This window comes from Protopterus annectens, chromosome 12.part0, assembly GCF_019279795.1.
Source record: "Protopterus annectens isolate FY-2018-M chromosome 12.part0, PAN1.0, whole genome shotgun sequence".
Lineage (NCBI taxonomy): Eukaryota > Metazoa > Chordata > Ceratodontiformes > Protopteridae > Protopterus > Protopterus annectens.
Window position 1 is genome coordinate 1019855132 of NC_056746.1, and position 21808 is coordinate 1019876939.

The 21808-nt window shown below is 37.8% G+C and overlaps 1 protein-coding gene across 1 annotated transcript in view; it reads left to right on the forward strand.

The window, feature by feature from the left end:
• Window positions 1-11197, forward strand: part of DOK5 (docking protein 5) — an 864252-nt gene extending 853055 nt beyond the window's left edge. The window contains exon 8 of the mRNA XM_044090040.1: window positions 8682-11197. Coding sequence (XP_043945975.1) covers window positions 8682-8746 — 65 coding nt within the window. The 3' untranslated portion in view covers window positions 8747-11197. The remainder of the gene's footprint in view (window positions 1-8681) is intronic.
• The last annotated feature ends 10611 nt before the right edge of the window (window positions 11198-21808 follow it).

The window sequence follows — 21808 nt, forward strand, 5'->3', positions numbered from 1 at the left end:
TTTTTACCAAAGGGGATGACAATGCACTTTTTGGCATTGAGCTTGAGACCATGGCTTTGACACCAGGCATCTGTCTCAGTGAGGCCCTTTTGTAGGATGTCCAGATCATTAGGAGTTTTGATTATGGCTCTTAGTTTGCAGTTATCTGTGAATTTAGTTAGCCAAAGACCTTCTGTGTTAGCCTCTACTTCAGAGAAGTAGATACCAAACAGGACAGGACCCAGGACTGAACCCTGTGGTACTCCACTTGTCACTGGTCTGAAGTTTGATTTTGAGTCTGCTACTTTTACAGTGTGGATTCTGTCAGTAAGCCAATTAGCAACCCATTTTGTGACATAGGGATTTATACCTAGTTTAGTGAGTTTATCTATAATTCCAGAGTGGGGGATGGTGTTGAACGCCTTGGCGAGATCTAGATAGGATTGTGAACAACCTTACCCTCATCTATGGCTTTGGTGACTACTTCAAAGAAGTCTCTCAGGTTTAGGAGACATGATCTGCCTTTTACAAACCCAAACTGTGTGGGGCCCAGAGTTTGGAGATCTCCAATGTCTTTGTTTATGAGTTCCATGATGATATGTTCCATGGCCTTGCAGACCAGGTTCATCAGGCTAATGGGGGCGGTAGTTCCCGGGGTGAGTTGTGGCCCCTCCTTTGTGGAGTGGGATAATCATTGCAGTGCGCCATTCAATGGGCACAAAGCCTGAGGTGAGGCTATGATTGAACATGGTACTTAGGTGGGGTGCCAGTTCATTCTGTAGTTCATGTAGAAGGCAGCCTGGGATGTTGTCAGGTCCCATGGATACTGTGTTCTTGGCTTTGGAGAGTGAGGTTTTTACCTGTGCAGCTGTGATTACAGGAACTTTGCATTCTTCCCGTATAAAGATAGTCCCTTTAGGGGGTGAGAGGGGGGTAAAGTTAGTACTGAACATATCTGCCAGGATGTTGGCAATATCAGTTGGTTCTGTATATTTAGTGTCATTGTGCTGTAACTCAGAGCAGATCTGAGTGTTGCCATTGAGATTCTTGACATAGCTATAGAATGCTTTGTGGTTGTCTTTAAATTTAGTGGTGATTTTGTTTTCATAACTAGCTTTGGAGGATGTTATGAGGGATCTCAGCTTCTTACTGAGGCTGACCAGAGAGTCCCTCCAATCGTGGGATTTTACTCTTTTTTGCAACAGTTTCTTTCTTCTCTTGCAGAGTTTGTTTATGGCAGAAGACCACCAGATTGGCTTCCTTTTTTGGAGAATAGCATCTTGGTTCTGTTAGGGATAGCATGATCCATGCACTTCAGCGAGTGCTTATAAAGTGCATTTGTGTAGGATTCAGCAGTCGTACCTCTATTGTCCATCTGCATGGCTGTCATGAAGTTTGCCACTTCTGTCTTAAGAAGCGTGAAGTCGGCTTTGGAGAAATTTTTTACAGTTGTTTTCCTAATTGGGGGTGGGAGCGGGATGTGGATGTCTAGGGTGATTAGCTTGTGGTCGGATCTGACCAATGAGGATCTGACCTCTGGTGTGGAACACCGGTCACCCATGTTGGTGATGACCAGGTCTAGCAGGTCTAGGATATTGCTGCCCCTGGTGGGGGTGTGGATAAGTTGATCCAAAGCATTGGAATTGATGATTTCCAGAAAACATTGAGCAAAAGAGTTGGTATATGAGTAGTTTTCCCAGTTAATGGTAGGGTAGTTGAAATCACCTGTTATTAGAGTGTTGGGTTGTACCTTAATATTTTCCAGTGTATCAAGAAAAGAGGAGTGGGAATCCTGGGTCATGGTGGGGGGGGGGGGGTCTGTAGCAAGCTACAATCTGAATTGTGGTTTTGCCCAGAGTTAGTAGAACTTGGATAATCTTGGATGCATTATGCTGAGCAACTAGCTTAGAGGTGTGGATATCCTTAATGAATATGGACACGCCTCCACCTTTAGTGTTTCGGTCCAGGTTTAGTGGCCGGAAGGTGTGGTATGAATTATAGCCTGGTAATGCAGGGGTGCTCTCTGGGACTTTGAACCAGGTCTCTGTCACTGCACAGATGTCAATGCTCTCCATTTTAAGGAGTGCCTCGAGTGAGTGCATTTTGAGGTTTAGACTTCTAGCATTGAGTAGCATTACCCTCAGATTTTGCTTGCTTGTACCTGTTACGGTGGTGAATTTGTCATTTGAACCTTTCCTAAAAAAGGCTCTATAGGGGTGGCAAGAGACTTTGCCAGTATCTGGAATACCAAGGGCGACAGGTGCAGGCCATCTCTGGCAAAGCAGCGTGGTCTGTCAATCATGTCATCCCAGGCAGACAGATTACTGGATTCCCTTAGAATGACACCAGAAGCTTAGCCAATTGTTAAAGTCAATCATTTTGTCCTTGTACTGTGGTATCATTCTGGGTGATGGCAGTATGCTACTCAGGGCTAGGGTCATACCTGTCTGGGCTACAAGATTGGAGAGCTCCTCCATGTCTCTTTTCATGTAGTCCAGGGAGGTACGTCTCAGGTCATTCATACCAACATGGACAATGACAGAGTCATATTTATACTTGTTGTGGAGTTTCCTGAGTGCATGCGTTATGTGGCGGATCCTGGCACCTGACAAGCAGCTGACAGTAACTTTTTCCTTGTTTAGCATGGTGAGTGGAACATCAGTGTGCCTGACTAAAGAGTCACCTATGACTAGATTGTTGGGTACGTTATGCCTTATGGGCTGTAGTTGAGGGGCACACCGAGTGTGTGGGCTATGTGTCATTTGGATTTTGTTGGGGGGTGGAGGTTGCTTGCATTTCTGCTTTGGAGGTCTCTGTTGTTTGGGCAGGTTATTACTGAGAGCCTCCATGAATGTAGGTGTGTGTTTTGTGCTTCTGTGTGTGTGTGTTTTGGTGGTGTAGGTTTTGAGGGACTTTGTGATGAGTGTGGTGCTGTGCAAGTGTTTACCTTCTCCTCTTGACTGTCTAGTCCAGTTTTCAGTGAAGAGAGCTTTGCTTCCAGTTTGGCTATACAAGTGCATTTCTCACAGGTCATAGTGTTGGGTGGTAGGAGGAGAGGGTTGTCTGTGTACATGAGGCAATTGCTGCATTGTCTCAAGATGTCCAGGTGCTTATTTATTAAGTACTAAAAACTGTTTTCCTCTAGACAAGTAAGGAACGTTGAGTGCTGTAGTAATTTGTAACTTATTTAGTGCTTACAATGAGTTCTGAACAAGTGTTGAGCTCAAAGAAACAGATTTGAGTGCTAAAACTTAAAAGCTGGCTAGTTGCAAGGGAAAATTTGAAGAACAGACTTTTATGGTGCCAGGAATAGTTTAACCCTAGTTAAGTGGGAGGGGGGGGGGGCTTAGGAGCTCACAAACAGTCCTGGACACAGCAAATCTGTATCTGGACAAGACCTGCCACAGGAAAGGGGGGAAGCAAGCTTAGATTTTTTTTTCAGTAAAAGTGGAAATGGAGAAAGCTGGAACAGAAGTTAATTCAACGTTAAGAATCTGAGTGGGTTGGCCTTCACAAATGTTCTTTATTAGATTGAATGAACTAATGACACTAGACTGGGAGGAGTGTCACAGATCAAGTTCCTAGCTGTAGCCACTAAATGAAAGTTTTAAACAGATCAAGGAGCAAAAGCAGACTCTAGAGAATGCTTTTAACTGTAAACAGACAATCATAGTAATGCACACTATTACACTTCCTAGCTGTAGAACACAGAAACCTCAAAAAATCAAAAATGCACAGAAAAGCTCAGCTAGAGCACTCACAAACAGAAAATACAACTCTCAGTATGAAAAAGCAGTTTACAGTTAAGTAATTCAGTAAAAATGCAATTGGAGTAATGAAACAGTATCTAGCAATGAAAAATACAGTTAAAACAGTATAAAACAGTACATGAATGCAATGAAACAATAAAAAAGCTTTATAACAGTGCAAAATGTAGTAGATCAAATGTATAGCACAATTATAAGTGTTTCAGAAGTGCAGTTCGGTGAAATAAGTGTAAGAAATAACTTATCCTGCTCTTGGAATCTTAAGAAATTTCCACTTAGTTTCAGTAATGCAATGCAATCCACAGCCTAAGCAATATAAGCACAACTTTTTCTAGACACAGGGTTTATATACCAGTAAGAATGGAAGAATTTGAAGATCAAATTACTACTCAGCCCCTGCTATTACCCAATCACTCTTACTACAGAAGGTCAGGAGGCCTTGTTACTTTCAATAATAATGAAGACAATCAGCAGAACATGGCTGCCAGAAACACAGGAAACTCAAACAAAACTACTAGCCTAAACAATAGGCTTCTATCAAGATTATGCCACCTGAGCAGAGCACAGAAACCTCACTTTAAAAGCATAGAAAGAACACCCACAAAGAGAAAATACAAGTCTCTGTATGAAAAAGCAGTTTACAATTAATAATTAAATAAAAATGCAATTATAGTAATGTACACTATTAAAATTCATAGCTGTAGCCACTAATGAAAATTTTAAACAGATCAAGGAGCAAAAGCAGACTCTAGAGAATGCTTTTAACTGTAAACAGACAATTATAGTAATGCACAGTATTACAGTTCCTAGCTGTAGAACACAGAAACCTCAAAAAATCAAAAATGCACAGAAAAGCTCAGACAGAGCACTCACAAACAGAAAATGCAACTCTCAGTATGAAAAAGCAGTTTATAGTTAAGTAATTCAGTAACATGCAATTAGAGTAATGAAACAGTATCTAGCAATGAAAAATACAGTTAAAACAGTATAAAACAGTACATAAATGCAATGAAACAATAAAAAAAAGCTTTATACCAGTGCAAAATGTAGTTGATCAACTGTATAGCACAATTATAAGTGTTTCAGAAGGGCAGTTCAGTGAAATACGTATAAATAAATAAAATAAATAAATAAAATCTTTGTTTTACATTCACTGAATGTAGTTTTCTATGAAACCATTTCAGAGGATTGGGAGTCACAGAAATTACTTTCAATGAGTTGACATGAATCCCTGTCTATCACTCAGCATTTGTCATTGTATACATTCTGAAGTGTGGTGATTATTTTGCTCACAAATTTATCATAATGACAGTTTCACATGCAATAGCAGCACTGCCTGTGACTGAACTTTAAGTATTACTGCATCAATATTTGACAGAGCCAGAGGAAAACAGCACTTGGCGTATAACCGAAGATGCATGTCACTTATATGAGTCGAATAGGGCACTCAGCCTACAACCTTATGTATCGCATGTCACTTATATTGAGCCCTTTCTCCTACTTTTGTATCTTTAAGGCACTAGCCAAAAGTTACTTGTAATACAGGCTATCAGGTATCCACACTACCACTGATCTGTAGTATTAGAAAGCCAAAATTACGAATGAGTTATTTGAATGCGAACATCTGCTTATAGCGAAATTGTAAATGTTTTCTCAGTGAAGCAGCATAGACCAGTTATTTAATGTGCTAAAGCTTCAATGCTTATTCCCAGGGATAGTAGCTTAGTGCTCTGCTAACTTCAGAAATATGGTTTGCATACATAAAGCCACCTACTTTTTCCCACACTCATAATCTTTTCTTCTTGTCACACATTACTAAACCAGTTAGCTGGTTGCTAACTAAATTTATATGTTCACAGTGCAGTTGCCAACAGCGGTGACCATTTGTGGTCCATTGTTACTTCTTGCACTTCATTCCATTTCCACACTGCAGTTTCATTAGGAATTTTTTATTTGTTTATTTTGTAATAAGATAAGAGTAGCAATATTCAAAGACCATACTTAGCTGCAACCCATGTTATACAAAGAAAACACAAATGTCATATCAATACAAATGTAAAAGAACTAATGACAGCTGGTACAGGACAACTTGTCTACATATACACAGTGATCAGGACTGTAAATATATTAGGTTGTCTGACATGAGCCACCAGTGTGTCTTTTATAGCTACTAGAAATATTTGATATGCCTGTGAGTTTAGAAGGGTTATAACCATAATACAGACTGCTGTATGTGTCTTCAGAGGATTTAGTGGATAAAATGTCAAGTAAGGAGTTGTAGGCAGGAACAGGATGCATGACATTACTAGAATAATTCAGTAGGAAGTGATGTAAGATATCTGCAATGGATATTTGTACTAAGCTCTGTTCAGAACCAGTGTCGTATGTTCAAGGGTGAAATATGCAAGGGCTAATACAAGTTAGACAAGTGTGGGTAGAAATCCAACATTTAGAAGCACTGACTTGCAATATGTGTGTTCCAAAGACAAAATTGTAGGGAGGAATGGTTAGTTTTAAACTACTAAGAAAGAACATTTTTTTGTTCAGATGTAAAAGCAGAGTAGGAAGGGGAGGGGAATCGGACAGAGAGACAAAATTAATGGCTATGCAGCAGAGGCATTTGGGAGCTCTGAAAGATTCTGTAATGCTGGATACCATTCCAACCAAGAGGTTTGGGAGTTGGTATAATAGTTAAGGTGTTTACCTCAGAGACACAAGGCACAAGGTTTGAGTCTCACCTTTGGTCACTGTCTGGCATAGTGCTCAACTGTCCAGAATCTCCTGATTTTTAACAGGATGGAGGTTGGCATAATGGTTAAGATATTCGCCTTACAGACACAAGGTGCAGGGTTTGATTCTCACATGGTTTAATTGCCTATGCTTCAAATGGCCAACAAGGGCAGTCAGCCCAGTTAGTACTAATCTATGAACCTATGAACCTATACTGATGCCCTGATGAAGAGATAGCAAGATAACTTATCACCTGCAGTGTGTTGGTGTATGGAGACATGTGATTAAAGCAGGGGATACATTAGTATTAATTTGGCTCTGGAGACATGCATTATTGGCAGCAGATGGATTAGTAATAAAATGGATGTGGAGATATGTAGTGTTTGCAAATGATGTATTGGTAATATCCTGGATTTGAAGTCTAGTAGACTTAGCAAAGGATGCATTAGCAATACTGTGGTCTTTAGACACAGTATTAGCAAAAAAACACATTAGCAACAATGTGGCTCTGGAGAGGTGGTATTAGCAGGGGAAACATTAACAATAATATAAATCAAGTGGCATGAGTTACCAGTTGAGGATTTACCAACAGTAATCTGTGTCTGGGGACACAGTGTATTACCGGGTCTTGAAATTGGCAATATTAACAATTACATTAGTAATAATATGAAGCTAGATAATGAAGTATTAGACAATACATTAAAAATATTATGGGTGTGGAAGCATGCAGCATTTGATGAGTATGCATTAGTAATAAGATCTGCAGATATCCAGTATTATCAAAGAATGCACTAGTAATAATATGAGTACTGTGACATGTGATATATCCTAGGAAACTAGCGAAAATCTGGATTTGCAGATTTTGATGTTAAAAGACCAATTATTAGCAATAATCTGAATCTGGTGAAATGCAACATTAGAAGATTATTAGTAATAATCTGAGTATGGAGGTTGCTTTAGTAATAATTTAGAAATGCAGAAATGCAGTATTAGCAGAGGATGCACTAGTAACAATCTGAGTTTTGACACATGATATTGCCCTAGAAAACTAACAATAACTGGATCTGGAGATGCAATATTAACAGATCTTGCATTACTGATAATATGGGTCCAGTGACATGTAATATTAGCAGAGGAAGCATTAGTAGCAATCTGGTTCTGGTGAAGTGCAGCATTAGAAGATTATTAGTAATAATCTGGGTATGAAGAATTGGTATTAGCAGAGGCTGGATTAGTAATAACTTAGAATTTCAGAAATGCTGTATTAGCAGAGGATGGACTAGTAATAATCTGAGTTTTGACACATGATATTGTCCTGGGAAACAAACAATAATCTGCGTCTGAAGATGTGATATTAGCCAACCATGCCTTACTGATAATTTGGGTCTGTTGACATGCAATATTGGCAGAGGATGCATTAGTGGTAATCTAGGTCTGAAGATGTAGTACTAACATGCAATATACTGGCAATAATCTAGGTCTGAAAACATGCAATATGAGCAAAGAATGCATTAGTAATGTTATGGGCATTGTGATATGCAGCATTAAAAGATCATTAGTAATAATCTGGATCTGGAGAACTACAGTGTTACCAGATAATGCATTAGTAACAATCTGGGTCTAGTGGCATGCAGTATTCGATCATTAGTAATAAGATGGGTCTGGAGACATATGGTGTCAGCAAAGGATGAATTTGTAATAATTTAGATTTGCAGACATGCAGTATTAGCAGAGGAAGAACTAGTAATAATCTAAGTCTTGATACATGGTATTATCCAATGAAACTATCAATAATCTGGATCTGGTGATGTGGTATTAGCAAATAATCCAATTCATTAATTTGCATTTAATGACATGCAATATTAGCAAAGGAAGCATTAATAACAATCTGGGTCTGGAGATATGTAATATTAGCTGACAATGCATTTGGTCTGGCAACATGCAGTATTAGAAGATTATTTATAATAATATGGATTTTGAGATTTTTGGTTTTATAACAAAATACATTGCCAATAACCTGATTTTCAGTTTCTGAAGGTATAATCTGCATATTCTTCTCTATGACAGATGTTGCCTCACATAAAGCCAAGCTGACAATGTCGTAAGCAGATGTTTTATCTTTGTTAATATTAGTTATGCCTGCTTTAATGAAGTTGGGAGATTACCTTAATAAAGTATTTATATATGTTTTACTTTCTATTCAAGATGATAGAAATCTACTGAAACTTCCTAGGACTGACACGTTCCATACATACAAGTCAGAGCACTGACAGTGGCCGAATCCATGAACATGATGTCACATGGAACAAACATGGAATGAACAATAACTAAGATATTACATGACAGAAAACAGATACTGATTTGCCCAACTTTTGCAATACGTTTTTTTACATTAGAAGACTGGATAACGCTTTATAGACATTTACAGATCTCAGTTTCATAACCTGAAGCCAGAGTGGAGAAGACGTCAGACGTATTTATACAATGTTTTGTATGTCAGATGTTTTACTGAGTAATGTTCATATTGTTATGTCTTGTTTGTTTCCATGTCTGTATCTGTGGAATAGCTACTGGTTAATAGAAACAACAATGAATCCCTCATCTTAATCAATGTACAATTTACAAATCAGTGATTGCTTTCCGATATAAAATATATTTCCTCACACATTAACTTTGCAAGGCAGGACTTGGACAATGCTTGTTAATCACAGGGCAGGAGAAAAAAGCATTTTAGTTTTGTTTCTTTAAGTTCAGCATCCTAGTGTCTCCATGAATAAAGATTTTCCAACAGTATTAAGAACATTCACCTGTACATTTCAATGTGACTTTAGGGACAGTAATGGTACCATATCAATCTGTACAGTTACTTTTTCCTGATTTTTCCCGATTTACAAAATACTTATAACCCGTAAAACACATTGATAATAATAAATGCCTACTGCCACATTAACATTTTTCTGTCACTGTTTTCTGACCCAAAACAGTACTTATTCAATGCCTTTTGCAGCATCAAAAACTAAATTCTGACTAAAAACAGTATTATAGAATGCACAGTAATTTATGAGAATAGCACTTTTTACATGTGTAATCCTCAAGACAACAACCAAGATATATAGAATGTATAGGGACTCCAACTTATCGACAAGGTAAAATTAATAGTTAGAAAACTTAGTACAAGTCTGACAGAAACTCATATTTTGTAGTAATAATGATGATAATAAGAACAATATAACTAGGGCTAAGCAGAAACACAGCTTAAACAAGCTGTAAACAGAAAGGTTCTTTATCGAGAACATTATGTACATCTAGAGATGATTGTCGTGAAATAAGTTATATATTAGTGCCATGCAAATTGACCTACTTAAACTGGAAAAAGATGGAATACCTCTCAGAACAAAATTTAATAAATTGTTCAACTGTTTTAAAACAACCGAAGTAAATGAGGTTAAATATCCTTTCATTGTTTAATAACAGAATTTATTAAATGTTTTATAGCATATAATAAAATAATGTGGAGAAGGAAAATAAAACCAGAACATAAAGTCAGTGATTTCAGATATCACCCCCCTTGTTATATTGTCACTGTTGTTGATACCATGGCATCTAATAAGTCAAATTTTCATGTACTATATATAGACTTAATTGCAGAACAAAGAAGACATTATTTTTGCAATATAATTTTAGAATTGTAAGTTATGATCACAACCTAAGCTCAGACAATGCAGTGTGACTTTTAAGATGCACAATAATTTAAGATATTTTTTCATACTTAGCTTGATCTTAAGTGCTTTCGAGAAATATTTATATACAGTTTATGTACCATTTGTAGCGAAGCACTGTATCTGTAAAGTGCAGTGACATGTGAGTAAAATATTTTCTATTTTGCTTTTCACAGAACCTCACTCATTGGCTTCTCTACCTGTATCCAATTGGTATATTCATTTTATGAGATGGAATCTGGCATTCCTAGGCTAGGTGAGAGCCCTATGGCCCATTTGTTTATGTCCTGGAAGCTGCATAATCCTATCTATTCCCCAGTGGAAAGACTTCAGTGTCAGATAACTAGTCAGCTTTCAGGTCTTGTGGAGGATTACCTTTCTCCAGGTAGAACACCACCTCAGCTGCTTTCTGAGCTGTGATGCATGCTGCCATTATTGGAGTTTGCCTCCACACAGTAAATCCCCATGCTCATGCATCTGCACTATGGTAGTGCATGCTGCATAGGCCCATACCCCATGAGTGTAACATCTACTGTTTTTCCACTAGGTCACACATAAATGGTGAGTCAGAGCTGTGGCCTTCCTCAGGATGTGTGAGACAGCAGTAGCCAATCACACACATCCTCCCCTATCAGCTCTGTCAGATGACTTGAGGTGTTAATTGAACTTTGGATGCCTGTGCCATATTAGATAGAGCTTTATCCTTCCATACCACAAAGCTGGCATGAGCAGTCTTAATGCAGAAGCAAAACTTGAGACAGCTGTTCTCTTTTGTCCTTAAATGCTATTTAGTATAAAATATTACCATTACGGCATCAGAGTAATTAGATGACATTTTCTGCAGTCTTTAATAAACTGGAATGATAATTCAGAGAAAAGTTATCATTTTAGAGAGCACATCTCAGGTCTGCAATTCGTGCTTTGCAAAATTCAGATAAATATAACTGGAATGCCAAGTGAAACCTATCTGGTGGGGGTGTTAACGATGAAAACAGAGAAATAATCCTGGAATAATATAGCAATAACCCACGCCTGGCTGTGGGTAATGCTGGATTTACACACGGTTGGTGTGGTTTGGTCACGAGGGCGAAGCCCGAGTGGCCAAACAAAAAAAAACGTGGGTAAATCCAGCATTACCCACACCCAGAAGTGGGTTATTGCTATTATACAATGACATTATTTAAGAAAAAAAAAATTACTTTTCTTAAATAATGGCATTGTATAATGCCTCCTTGCTGCTCTTCCGCAGCTGTCTGGTATTCTGTGGCAGTTCTGATGTACTGTGCAGGCGTATGCTTACGCAGTACATCAGAGCTGTGGGCAAAAGCAATGGAGAAAGCAGGATCTCCATTGTTTTTTACAAACTGTCTCGCTATGTTAAAGGAGTTTAACATAGCAAGACAGCTTTAAAAAAAGCAACGGAGAATCTCCGTTGCTTTTTTTAAAGCTGTCTCGCTATGTTAAACCCATTTAACATAGCGAGACAGTTTTGAAAAAAGCAACGGAGAAAGCAAGATCTCCGTTGCTTTTAAGAAAGTGTCTCGCTATGTTAAAGGAGTTTAACATAGTGAGACACCTTTAAAAAAAGCAAGGAGATAGGAAGATCTCTGTTACTTTTTTTTAAAGCTGTCTCGCTATGTTAAACTCGTTTAACATAGTGAGACAGTGTGTAAAAAGCAACGGAGATCTTGCGTTCTCTATTGCTTTAAAAAAAGAGTTATACTCATGGAAAATGTGTGGGCAACCGGACCTTTTTCCATTAGTATAACTCTGCTTGACAATGTGCACATTGACCAATCAGCGTGCATGTTTTAGAATATTAATGGGGGGGGGGTCGTTGTATAATGTGGTGGTTCATGATAATATTTTTTACAGCCAAAATATTCCCCAGTAATTTTGAGGAAGAAATATAAGAATTCAAACAAAAAAGATGAGCTACCATACAGTGATGAGATGTTCTCTAATTAAGGTCAAAACTATAAAAAAGCCGTTAGCAGTTTGTGTTTTCCCTAATCTACATTTACTGTTTAATAACTGTAGATAAATATATATATATATATATGTGCTGAATGTAATCTGGTCATGTAAGCAGCTCACAATACTGATATTCTGCATATTAATTAGCTCAAGATGTCGAAAGTCATCTCAACAAATGTGAATTCGGCATTTTTCAGCATCCTTTTCCACTTCACCTCTTACAACACCATTGTAAGTATTACACCTACCTACCTCTTTTACAACGGTACAAAAGTATTACACAAGGTGGGCTGCACCCCCACACCCCCTCCAACTTATATATTCCAACTCCAAGATTGTACTACAGCAAGGTAAAGGATATACTTCCCAATCCACACTGTACCGTGATCTCTATTTGTCACATTGAGCATGGATCAGTGAATGCACGGTGGCATTTGCTGCAACATACACTTGTAGAAGTGACGGTCAGAAATATGAGACTCAGCAAACTAATGTTCGACAGTCCCATTTTCACAGAATCTTTATTTTAATGGTAAACCATATATATGTATATATATATATATATATATATATATATATATATATATATATACATATATACACATGCAGAGAGAGAGAGAGAGATACATATAACTCATTTACTAGGAAAATTAAATCTTTACAATATACCACTAAGAGAAGCCAAAGCAGTATCACTAGTTAAATTATAAAGCATTTTTGATTAGAACTGTGAGAATAAAAGAGACACAAGGGGCTACTTACTTAAAATGAAGCTAGAACTAATAGTGAAGTGATGAAGCAGAGTGACCTTTCTTTTATAAACAGTTGTAATTAGCAATTTCTTAGAACTAGACATTAAATACTCAAAGCCTCTGGGATGTGCACGAAATGTAACTTGAAAATTTAATATAAGTTAGGCCTCGGGACAAATTATATTTCCATGTTGTAATTGGAATAAGTAGAAGAATCCAACATGAACAGTATTAATCAAATACAGGATGTTGGCATTCAAGCGGCCCATTTGAGAGCAGCATGCATACCTTTCAGCCACTGTGATTTTTGAGCACTGCTCTGATTCTGCCTTTAGATTTACTCTTAACTGACTGAAGATTTATTGTTGCATTCAGTAAAGTCAGAACTACATCCGACTATATCTAGAGAACTACTGAACTTAGCATGAGAACTGATTTTCTCACAAACTTAACATAGTACACAATGACATGTTGTTGGTACTCAGACATCATGTTAAAGGCAGGCTACACTGATTTCCACTTTAATAAGTATTTTATATCAAAATTGCAAATCTTTGCATTTTTTTCTTTATGTCAGACACAACTAGGAAATGTTACTTTCGTCTAAGATGCAACAATCTGCGATTTAGTTACATGAGTTAGACAAGTACAGACAGCTACTTCCCCACTGAACAGGTTTTCCATTCTGCAACTCTGACCATACCTCTCAACTTTTTAACACATGAAATTTGGATAAACCAAATATAATGTGGGGAAAAAGGGTAAAAAATAGGGATAGATTTTAAATATTGCTCTTATAAACTTAAAAAGTTTGCTAGAATAACAGATTTTGGGATAACATACATTTTCTGAAGGGTATTTAGTTTCAATCTAAAATGTCTTCCATTATTTTGTGCTTTTAGTCCTCAATGATTTGCCAGAAAAAAAATCACACACATTTTACGAGAAACAGACCAATAATATTAGGCAAAATCTGGACTTTCAGAGAAAATCTGGATAGTTGAGACATATGATAACCGTCTCACAGAGTGTTGTTTTAGTGAATAGTGTATGTTTAGATTGGTAATTATGAAAGTTGCTATGGATTTTTGACCTGTATTACTTTCCATGCTGATAGGTTGGGAGGTACAGTAACAACTCTGTGTCAAAAGCATTTCTTCAAATGAATGGCAGAATATCTGACCAGGTAATGAAATTGTAATATCATGCTATTTTGCTGGAAATCCAGTCTTGGAAAACAATAGACCAGGCACAAAGAGCAGGTTTGAGTGATGACAAATGAGGCAGGGACATTTTACATGTGCTTTTTTATTAATGCATTTAAATGACTAAAAATAGCATATCACTAAAAAAATATAAAGCAACATAAAAATTGCAGCTGAAAGCAACATCGGTATGGTCGTAGGTCTAAATATTTAAAATAATTTGTATAAAATAACAATAGACCCCATGAGATAACCGAAATGCACAGTCCTAAAATATAATTCTTAAGAGACCTCCTGAATAGAGCCTTAGCATTACATACCTTAATCAGCAAGGGTATGTGGTTCCAATAAAACAGAGGAAGGTAGATGAAAGAAAGCCTACCACATGTTTCAAGATGCCCCTCACCAGACAATGTGAAGGATTTTCCTGGAACATAAGACACTGGAAGTTTTTTTTTTAAATAAACAGGATCAAGTTGTATAGGGTTTTGAAGGTAACATATATGGATCTTAAACACAGACCTGGAAATAACTGATGGCTCACTCCCTGCAGGTGTTATATATCAGGAGGCAAACTCACTGGCCAAGTGATTTCCATTTAAATTTCCTCTTGGTGTAGTTGAATTAGTTCCCAGTTCACTAAAAGTCATTTTAAAAATCAAGGTGAGAAGACATTAATGAAGAATACGTATTAAAGAATATTTCAATGTTGTTTGTCTTTTGTCTTTTTCCCGGTAAGGGGTCATCACAGCAGAACTCCGATCCACTAATGATTGGCAGTAGATTTTTACGAAATGCTGAGGTTCCAGCTCGATGCCCAACCTTCAATGAAGGCACGCCGATTTACGCACGCATGTCTTTCGAATGCTACCCAACCGCAGGGAGGACATACAGACTTCACACAGAAGGCACTCCCAAGCCACGCTGAGACTCGAATGGGAGAACCTCTTGTTGTGAGGTAACAACGCTACTGCCGTACCACCACGGCATATTAAAGTCTATTTTAATATAGTTGGTAAACAATGTTCAGAAATGGTCAGGTAATTTACATAATGTATGGCTCTAGAAACTGTCTGTAAAAATACCTTTATTCCTCACTGACTTTGAGATTTTGTCAACAGGAACATAGAAATAAAATTTATAATTGAGTGTTACTCTAAAATATTTAAAGTAGTTTTATCTTCTATACCTTTAAATTATCAATTAAAAAAAACTGCTCTTGCTTTAGAAGTATAACATCTCCGAAGAGTATAGTTTCCCATTTTCCCACAGTCATAATCTACCAATTTATAAAAAGACAAAATGCCTATCTGCTCTGCTGTTGCATTGCTTTTTGTGTTTTATTTTCCAATTTTTTTCTCCATTTGCCATCCATTTTCTTCCCGTGTAAATTCTGTGTGTCTGTAGTGAAGAAGCAGTTCTGTAAATCTGGGAGATTGTTTGTATCTACTGTCTATTATCTGCACCCATTCCACCCCATCCTTCCTCTTCAGTGTGGCTTTTTTATTAACATGCTAACTGGATTAAATAGAATAGGCACAAGCCTCTTTTCTGGGGTGAACTATAAGCACCATCTGGTTATGTGACTTCTTCAGAGGCATACAGTAAGCAAGTAAGAGCTGATGGACTCAAATACTGGTTACAGGATGATGCAGCATATAACCTGAGTCCATCCATCCATCCATCTATCTATCCAAAACCCCCTTTTCCCACTTTTGCAAATGGGATTGTAGTGTCACCCCATTATGATCACATTGGCAGGAGGCTAGCCCTGCAGCAGTTGTTCTTTCATATCACACATATACAAGCACACTGTGGCCAATTTAGAGTATCCAGTCCACTTGCTCCATGTTTTTGGAATATGGCAGAAAACTACAAGCACCTGTGGAAAACCCACACAAACACAGGCAGGACATGCAGACTCTGCACAGGAGGCACCCAAGCTCTGAGTCGAACCAGCGAACTCATTGCTGTGAGGTGACAATGCTGCCTTAAGAAACACTGTGCCACCCTTATAGCCTTAATCAACTGTGCTATAATGCCAGAATAAAAAAAAAAAAACAATTCCCTAACATGATCTCCTAGTGTGCCTATATTATTGCTTCCATCTTTTCTGATCACTATTAGAAAGATCTTCAGCTCCTTTTGCTGCTTATTATATCATTTTCCCTCTAGACATGCATCCTGTTTATGCTCTTTCTCCAGACTCCTTCCAGCAACCTGCAGTCCACCTCCTTTAATTCTTCTTGTACTTCACAAGTGCTCAGTGCACGGTCTGATGAGGGCCAGTTGATGGCTAGCATTACTTGTTTCCTTTCCTCTAAGGGTATACCAGACTGTTCTATTTGTAGTGGCTGAAGCTCTCGGACTTTTCCCACAGTGGTTCAAGTCAAGTGTGATAAATGCACCAGAGGATTTTCCTTCTTTGTCACTATAAGTTATTCTTTGGCGGAACTGCAACATGAGTAAACCATTGCATTTGCAGGTCAACCATCTGCTGTATTCTGTGGATGTTTTTTTTCCAGTAGTCTCTGTCTTCATTTCAAGGACCAGCACTGGTCTCGTGCTGTGCAGACACTGATGGGGGTGGTGTGAAATGAATTTATAGCATTGCTATTGCTCTCTTCCTTTCTTCTTAGCATCTAAATACTGCTTAGCAGTCAGTGTCATGCCTGTGAAAATCAGTTAACATTGTAGCTAACACTATTAATGCTGAGTTCCTATATTTTTACATAATCACTTCAAAAAAACACAAAAAAATCTCCTGTATGTAAGAGAAAAGTAAATATATCACTTAGTGTGTTTGCAGTAGGCAAATCTCACCTAAAGGTTACCAAACCAAGTGCTTGGTCTGATTAGGTTGTAGCCGTAAACTAGGTCACAGGATCATAGGATCGTGGGAGTTAGAAGACAAGTAAGTCATGAGACCATTTGCTTCTAAACAATACCCAGCCTCACAATGAAGCTTCTACTTCCAGGAGGACAAAACATGCCCAAATAGAGATGAATTTGTGGCCACCAATCCAATCATCCAGGTTCTTCTTGAAACATGTGAGGATTTGCTCAAGAGATAGGGTAACTGTTATGTAATAAATCTGTCCATCCAATGTTTTTTTTTATTGTAGTGTTGGTGTAGATTTAGATCCTTACTGTGTTTGTGGAGCTATTTGTCTTATGGAAGTAAAAATGACCTAGTAGGGTAGGGTCACTGATGATATGGAATGTTTACATAGATCTCTTCATAAAAGGCTGGAAGAGACAGAGTAAATGGTAAATGGTTAGGGCTTCAAGACTGTATTGCTACCCAAGAGTTTTAAGACAAATAATCTTTCTTGTTAGGAACTTTTAGGGCCTTTAAAGCTGCACATTATTATCTGGCTAGGTACATGCTGACAGGAGCATTGCACTCAATAGCTGGTCCAATTAGAGCTAAGTACAGAGAGATTATAACAGCTTTTGACGTGGTTGTGATGCCTTTAGAAATCAGTTGGGCTAGATAGAAGAATTTGCTACTTGGCAGTCAAAAAAGAGAAAATTGTTGACTCAGGTGCCAAGCACCATAACTACCAAAGCTATAAGGTGTGAGTACTGGCTGTCCCATAAATTGAAGAGGAGGACTATTTATCAAACATTACACTGCTGTACTTTTTACATTTGTTATTTTTGTACACTTTTGGTTTGTAAAGATTAGTTCTTGCTGCAGAGAATTTACATCTTCATAGGAGTGAATAATAAGACTAAGCTTACAGCCATTGGAAAATCTGGCTAACCATAGGCCCAGATTTATAGTAAAGAGCTCAGAAAAGTATATGCCAAAAGGTAAATGTCCCAACACTGAGGCTTGGGGTACTCTTCTGGTAACTTTTGTACTTTTTGAAGTGGCACCTACCACCTCAGTTATGTGGGTCCTATCTTTCAGACAATTTGCAATCCATCCAATTAACCATGAAAGGGTCTATCTTGAGGTATTTTCTCTTATTTACAATGCCAGCATGGGTTATGGTGGCAAAGGTCTTGGCCAGACCCAGATATGCTGAATGGAGTCAATGACTTGTATCCATTACCTCTGTGCCCTTTTTAATAAATTTACCAAATTAATAAACATTAATTACTCTTGATAAAGCCAGAATATTATGAGCCCAGTTGTGTGAATATTGTAGTTTATGAAATCAAGAGATAATATGGTTGGCCAGTTACACTAATGAGTCTACAGTTCTGGAGTCTGTGGTAGGTCCCCTTCATGAAATGGAATTACAGCAGCTATTTTTCCATCCCTCAGAGGCATACCCTGTGACTTAGCTTGCATTAAACAAGTGTAAGACAGGTTCAGTGTGATTATGTTTAGTGCTACCTATTGGGCATCTGGATAAATTTGTTTTTATTTGTTAATAGCATCTTCATTAGCTGCTCTGTGATGCCCTTATGGGTGCATGGGGTTCATGGATTTGTATAATTTCAGTGACTGGTTTCTAGTGTAAGGTTAGCACTAATCTGTCTGCATGTAAATTAACTACATCTTTAGGGTCAACTATGCAATTAATATTAGTTTTGTAAAGTGCTGGTTGCTGTTTCTCAATTTTCTAATGTAATTAAAGAAGGACTTGTAGTTAGCTGTCTTTAGTTTTGACCTTCTTGATGGTTGTTTTAAGCTCCCTGCTTACCTTTTTGAGAATTTAAGGGGGGTAGCTTTCAATTAGCTGTATGATATCAGAAGATTTTTGCTTCTGTTAAAGAGCTAAGTTATACCCGTGAACTACCTATGTGGATTATTTTTAAAGTCTCCCATTATATTTCATTGTAGTGGGGGACTGCTAAACCTATAGATTTGTGCAGGTAGATGTAGAAGTCAGTTTCATAAGTGGCAGCTGAAGCTGTATGGGAGCTGTTGAAATTGCAATTAAAATTAGAGAGCTCATAATAGACTTTAAGCAGGTTTGTTTGCTTAAAGTACTTACATTCAGTATTGTTTATGGCAGTGGAATTTGCAGCTTTAAAGGAGAAAGCTACTAATTTGTGGTGTGACTTGACCAGAGAAAGCGATGTTATATGCATGGTACTTTCAGGGGGTTCCTATTAGCAGAGCAAAAGACCATAATCACGAATACAGAAAGAGCGACACGTATTGCGTGAAATATGGAAATATCAAATGTCCGAAACAGTGAAAATGGAAATGTCGAAGTGCAATGGTTGGCCCGTCTGCGGTATAGCTCCGTAAGGTAAGTGTGTGATAGATAGGACTTTAGGGTTAGGATGTGGGTTAAGATAAGTTAATAGATAGGTAATGTATGTAAGATTTAGTGTAGTGTTAAAATTAGGGTTTTATTTAGCTGTATGTATGTGTATTATTTATTTGTTTTGGGTGTATGTCTGAATAGAGGGACCATCCATTTTTTTCAGTCAATCTTCATTTGTATAAACATTTTTTTTGGGATATGAAGGATCATTTGATGGCAGTAGTTATGGACCTTAGGGTTAGGGAGGGGTTAAGGATAGTGCATAGATAGTTGTGTATGTGGGGTTTAGTGTAGTGTAGTGTTGGAAGTAGGGTTTTGTTATATGTATGTGTATTTATTTTTTGGGTGTATGTCTGTAGGGGACTTGTGCAGAAGTTACGGACCTTAGGGTTAGGGAGGGGTTAAGGATAGTGCATAGTTAGTTGTGTTTGTGGGATTTAGTGTAGGGTTAGAAGTAGGGTTTTGGTGCTTTACTTTAGGTTAGAAGTAGGGGTTGGTTGGTGTATGTATGTGGTTTATTTATTTTGTTTGGGTGGGTAGTATGTAGCGGGTGGTGGAGTTGGCCGAATATGACAGTTCATTATTTTATTTTTCGTTGTTTAGTGCGTTTGGGATTTTTACGGTTCGTGTTATAGGTGTCGACGTTTAGGTATTCGGTTAAAGGTTTTTTCGATTTGCTAATATAGACCCCTTTCAGGGACTGCGTTGCTAAGCTGTATATCCAGAATGTTCTGACACCTAGTGGATTATGAATTTGTTTTAGGGGAATTGTCATTTAATAGATGCAGGAATCTTTGGACATATCCAGATTTTCAAGTGTTGTTACACCAGTTATTCAAAGGATAAAGGGCCTCTTCCAACATAAAGGTATTTTTATTAAAGGTATTACAAATGAATGCTTCTACAAATCTGCCATGGTGTTCAGGGGACATGGATGGTGTCTAATATGACCTGTTTAAAAATGTTCAATGTGACTGAAAATGTTTTTGTCATTCATGGGAAACACTTAATGTTTATTGAAAAAAAAAGGCTAAAAAGTGAAGTTTCTTTGTATAAAATATTGAAATAATGACAATAGACATAGTGAGAGAAGGACTGAGATACAAGATAAAGTGGATAAGACAGAAAACGGTGAAAAATCCAAGGGGGCACCTGTATAGTCCTGATTAAAAATCTTAAGTCTTCCCATGAGCTTAACATAACAAGTAATTTCAGTTTGATGGTTCCCAAAAACAGATCAAATTCTGGTCACTAAAGTGTGTTAAGACCAGTGACTGAACCCTGGTGTTATAAACTCTAAAGATTTAAACAGCACTTTTATCAGTACCTGATTTGGAGCTATCCAGTATTACATTAGAAGTACAAGGCACTGCAGACCTAGAGAGCATAATTATGTTTAAATTAAAAGTTGCCATGGCAATACAGGCTTTGTTCAGATTGAAACTTTCCATTTGCAGCCTTGTTTTAACCTACCTACATTTTGCTAAAAAGTGTTTTTTTTGTGAATATTTTAACATTTTCATGGAAAAGTTCAGGAAATGACACTGATCTCTTCTTTGAATCAATATATGTGCACTTTTAAATTGAAATATACATTTGCCAGTACTAACAAAAAACAAAGGAAATTGTAGAGAAGCTTCTGTCCTTTGCCCTTCATCAGAAAGGAAGATTTTAACTTAGTTCAGACTCAGGCAATACCAAACCAATGCTCAGACTATGAGTGGATTTCCTCCCAATGTTCTGATTCTTCTTTCTCCTAGAGGATGCTGCCTTCATAGACACCATTATTTTCATGGGAGGACTTTGAATTTGCCATCAAATGATCCTTCATATCCCGAAAAAAAATGTATATACAAATGAAGATGGACTGAAAAAAAATGGATGGTCCCTCTATTCAAGATCATTTTAAAATGCTTTTGGCCCCCTTTGCTTGCTTTCCATCTGACCATAAGATGCTCTCTACAGCTGATAATATAGCTCCTTTTAGCTTAATGTCCCATGGACTATGTCCTTGGGCTGGGATCACACTATTGTCAGCTCAGGAATCAGAAGTATGGTAGAGTGAACCAGCTAGCAGCATTATTTTCCTGTCCTGCACACCAGAGGATTATTCTGTATGCCCTGAGTGAAGTTACTGATGTCACATGTTTCAGTGCACCTAATGTCAATTAGCTCCAGCCCCTCCTCCCATGCTAAAATGCGAATGGCAATCTGCCTCATGATTTTGGTGCCATACTCATTGCTGGGGATATGTCTGACCATGGGCAGAAACCCTTCCTCCCTTCCCTCCATCCTGGAGTAAGAAAGCCAGCAGGAAAGCAAATCATTAGCACCCCACCCTTCCTGACTCCTCCATGACCAAACATTTAGGTCAGATGGGCTGTACTCAGATCTTCATTTGTCTGTGCCATGATGCAGACATCTGTCTATACCATATAGCCAATA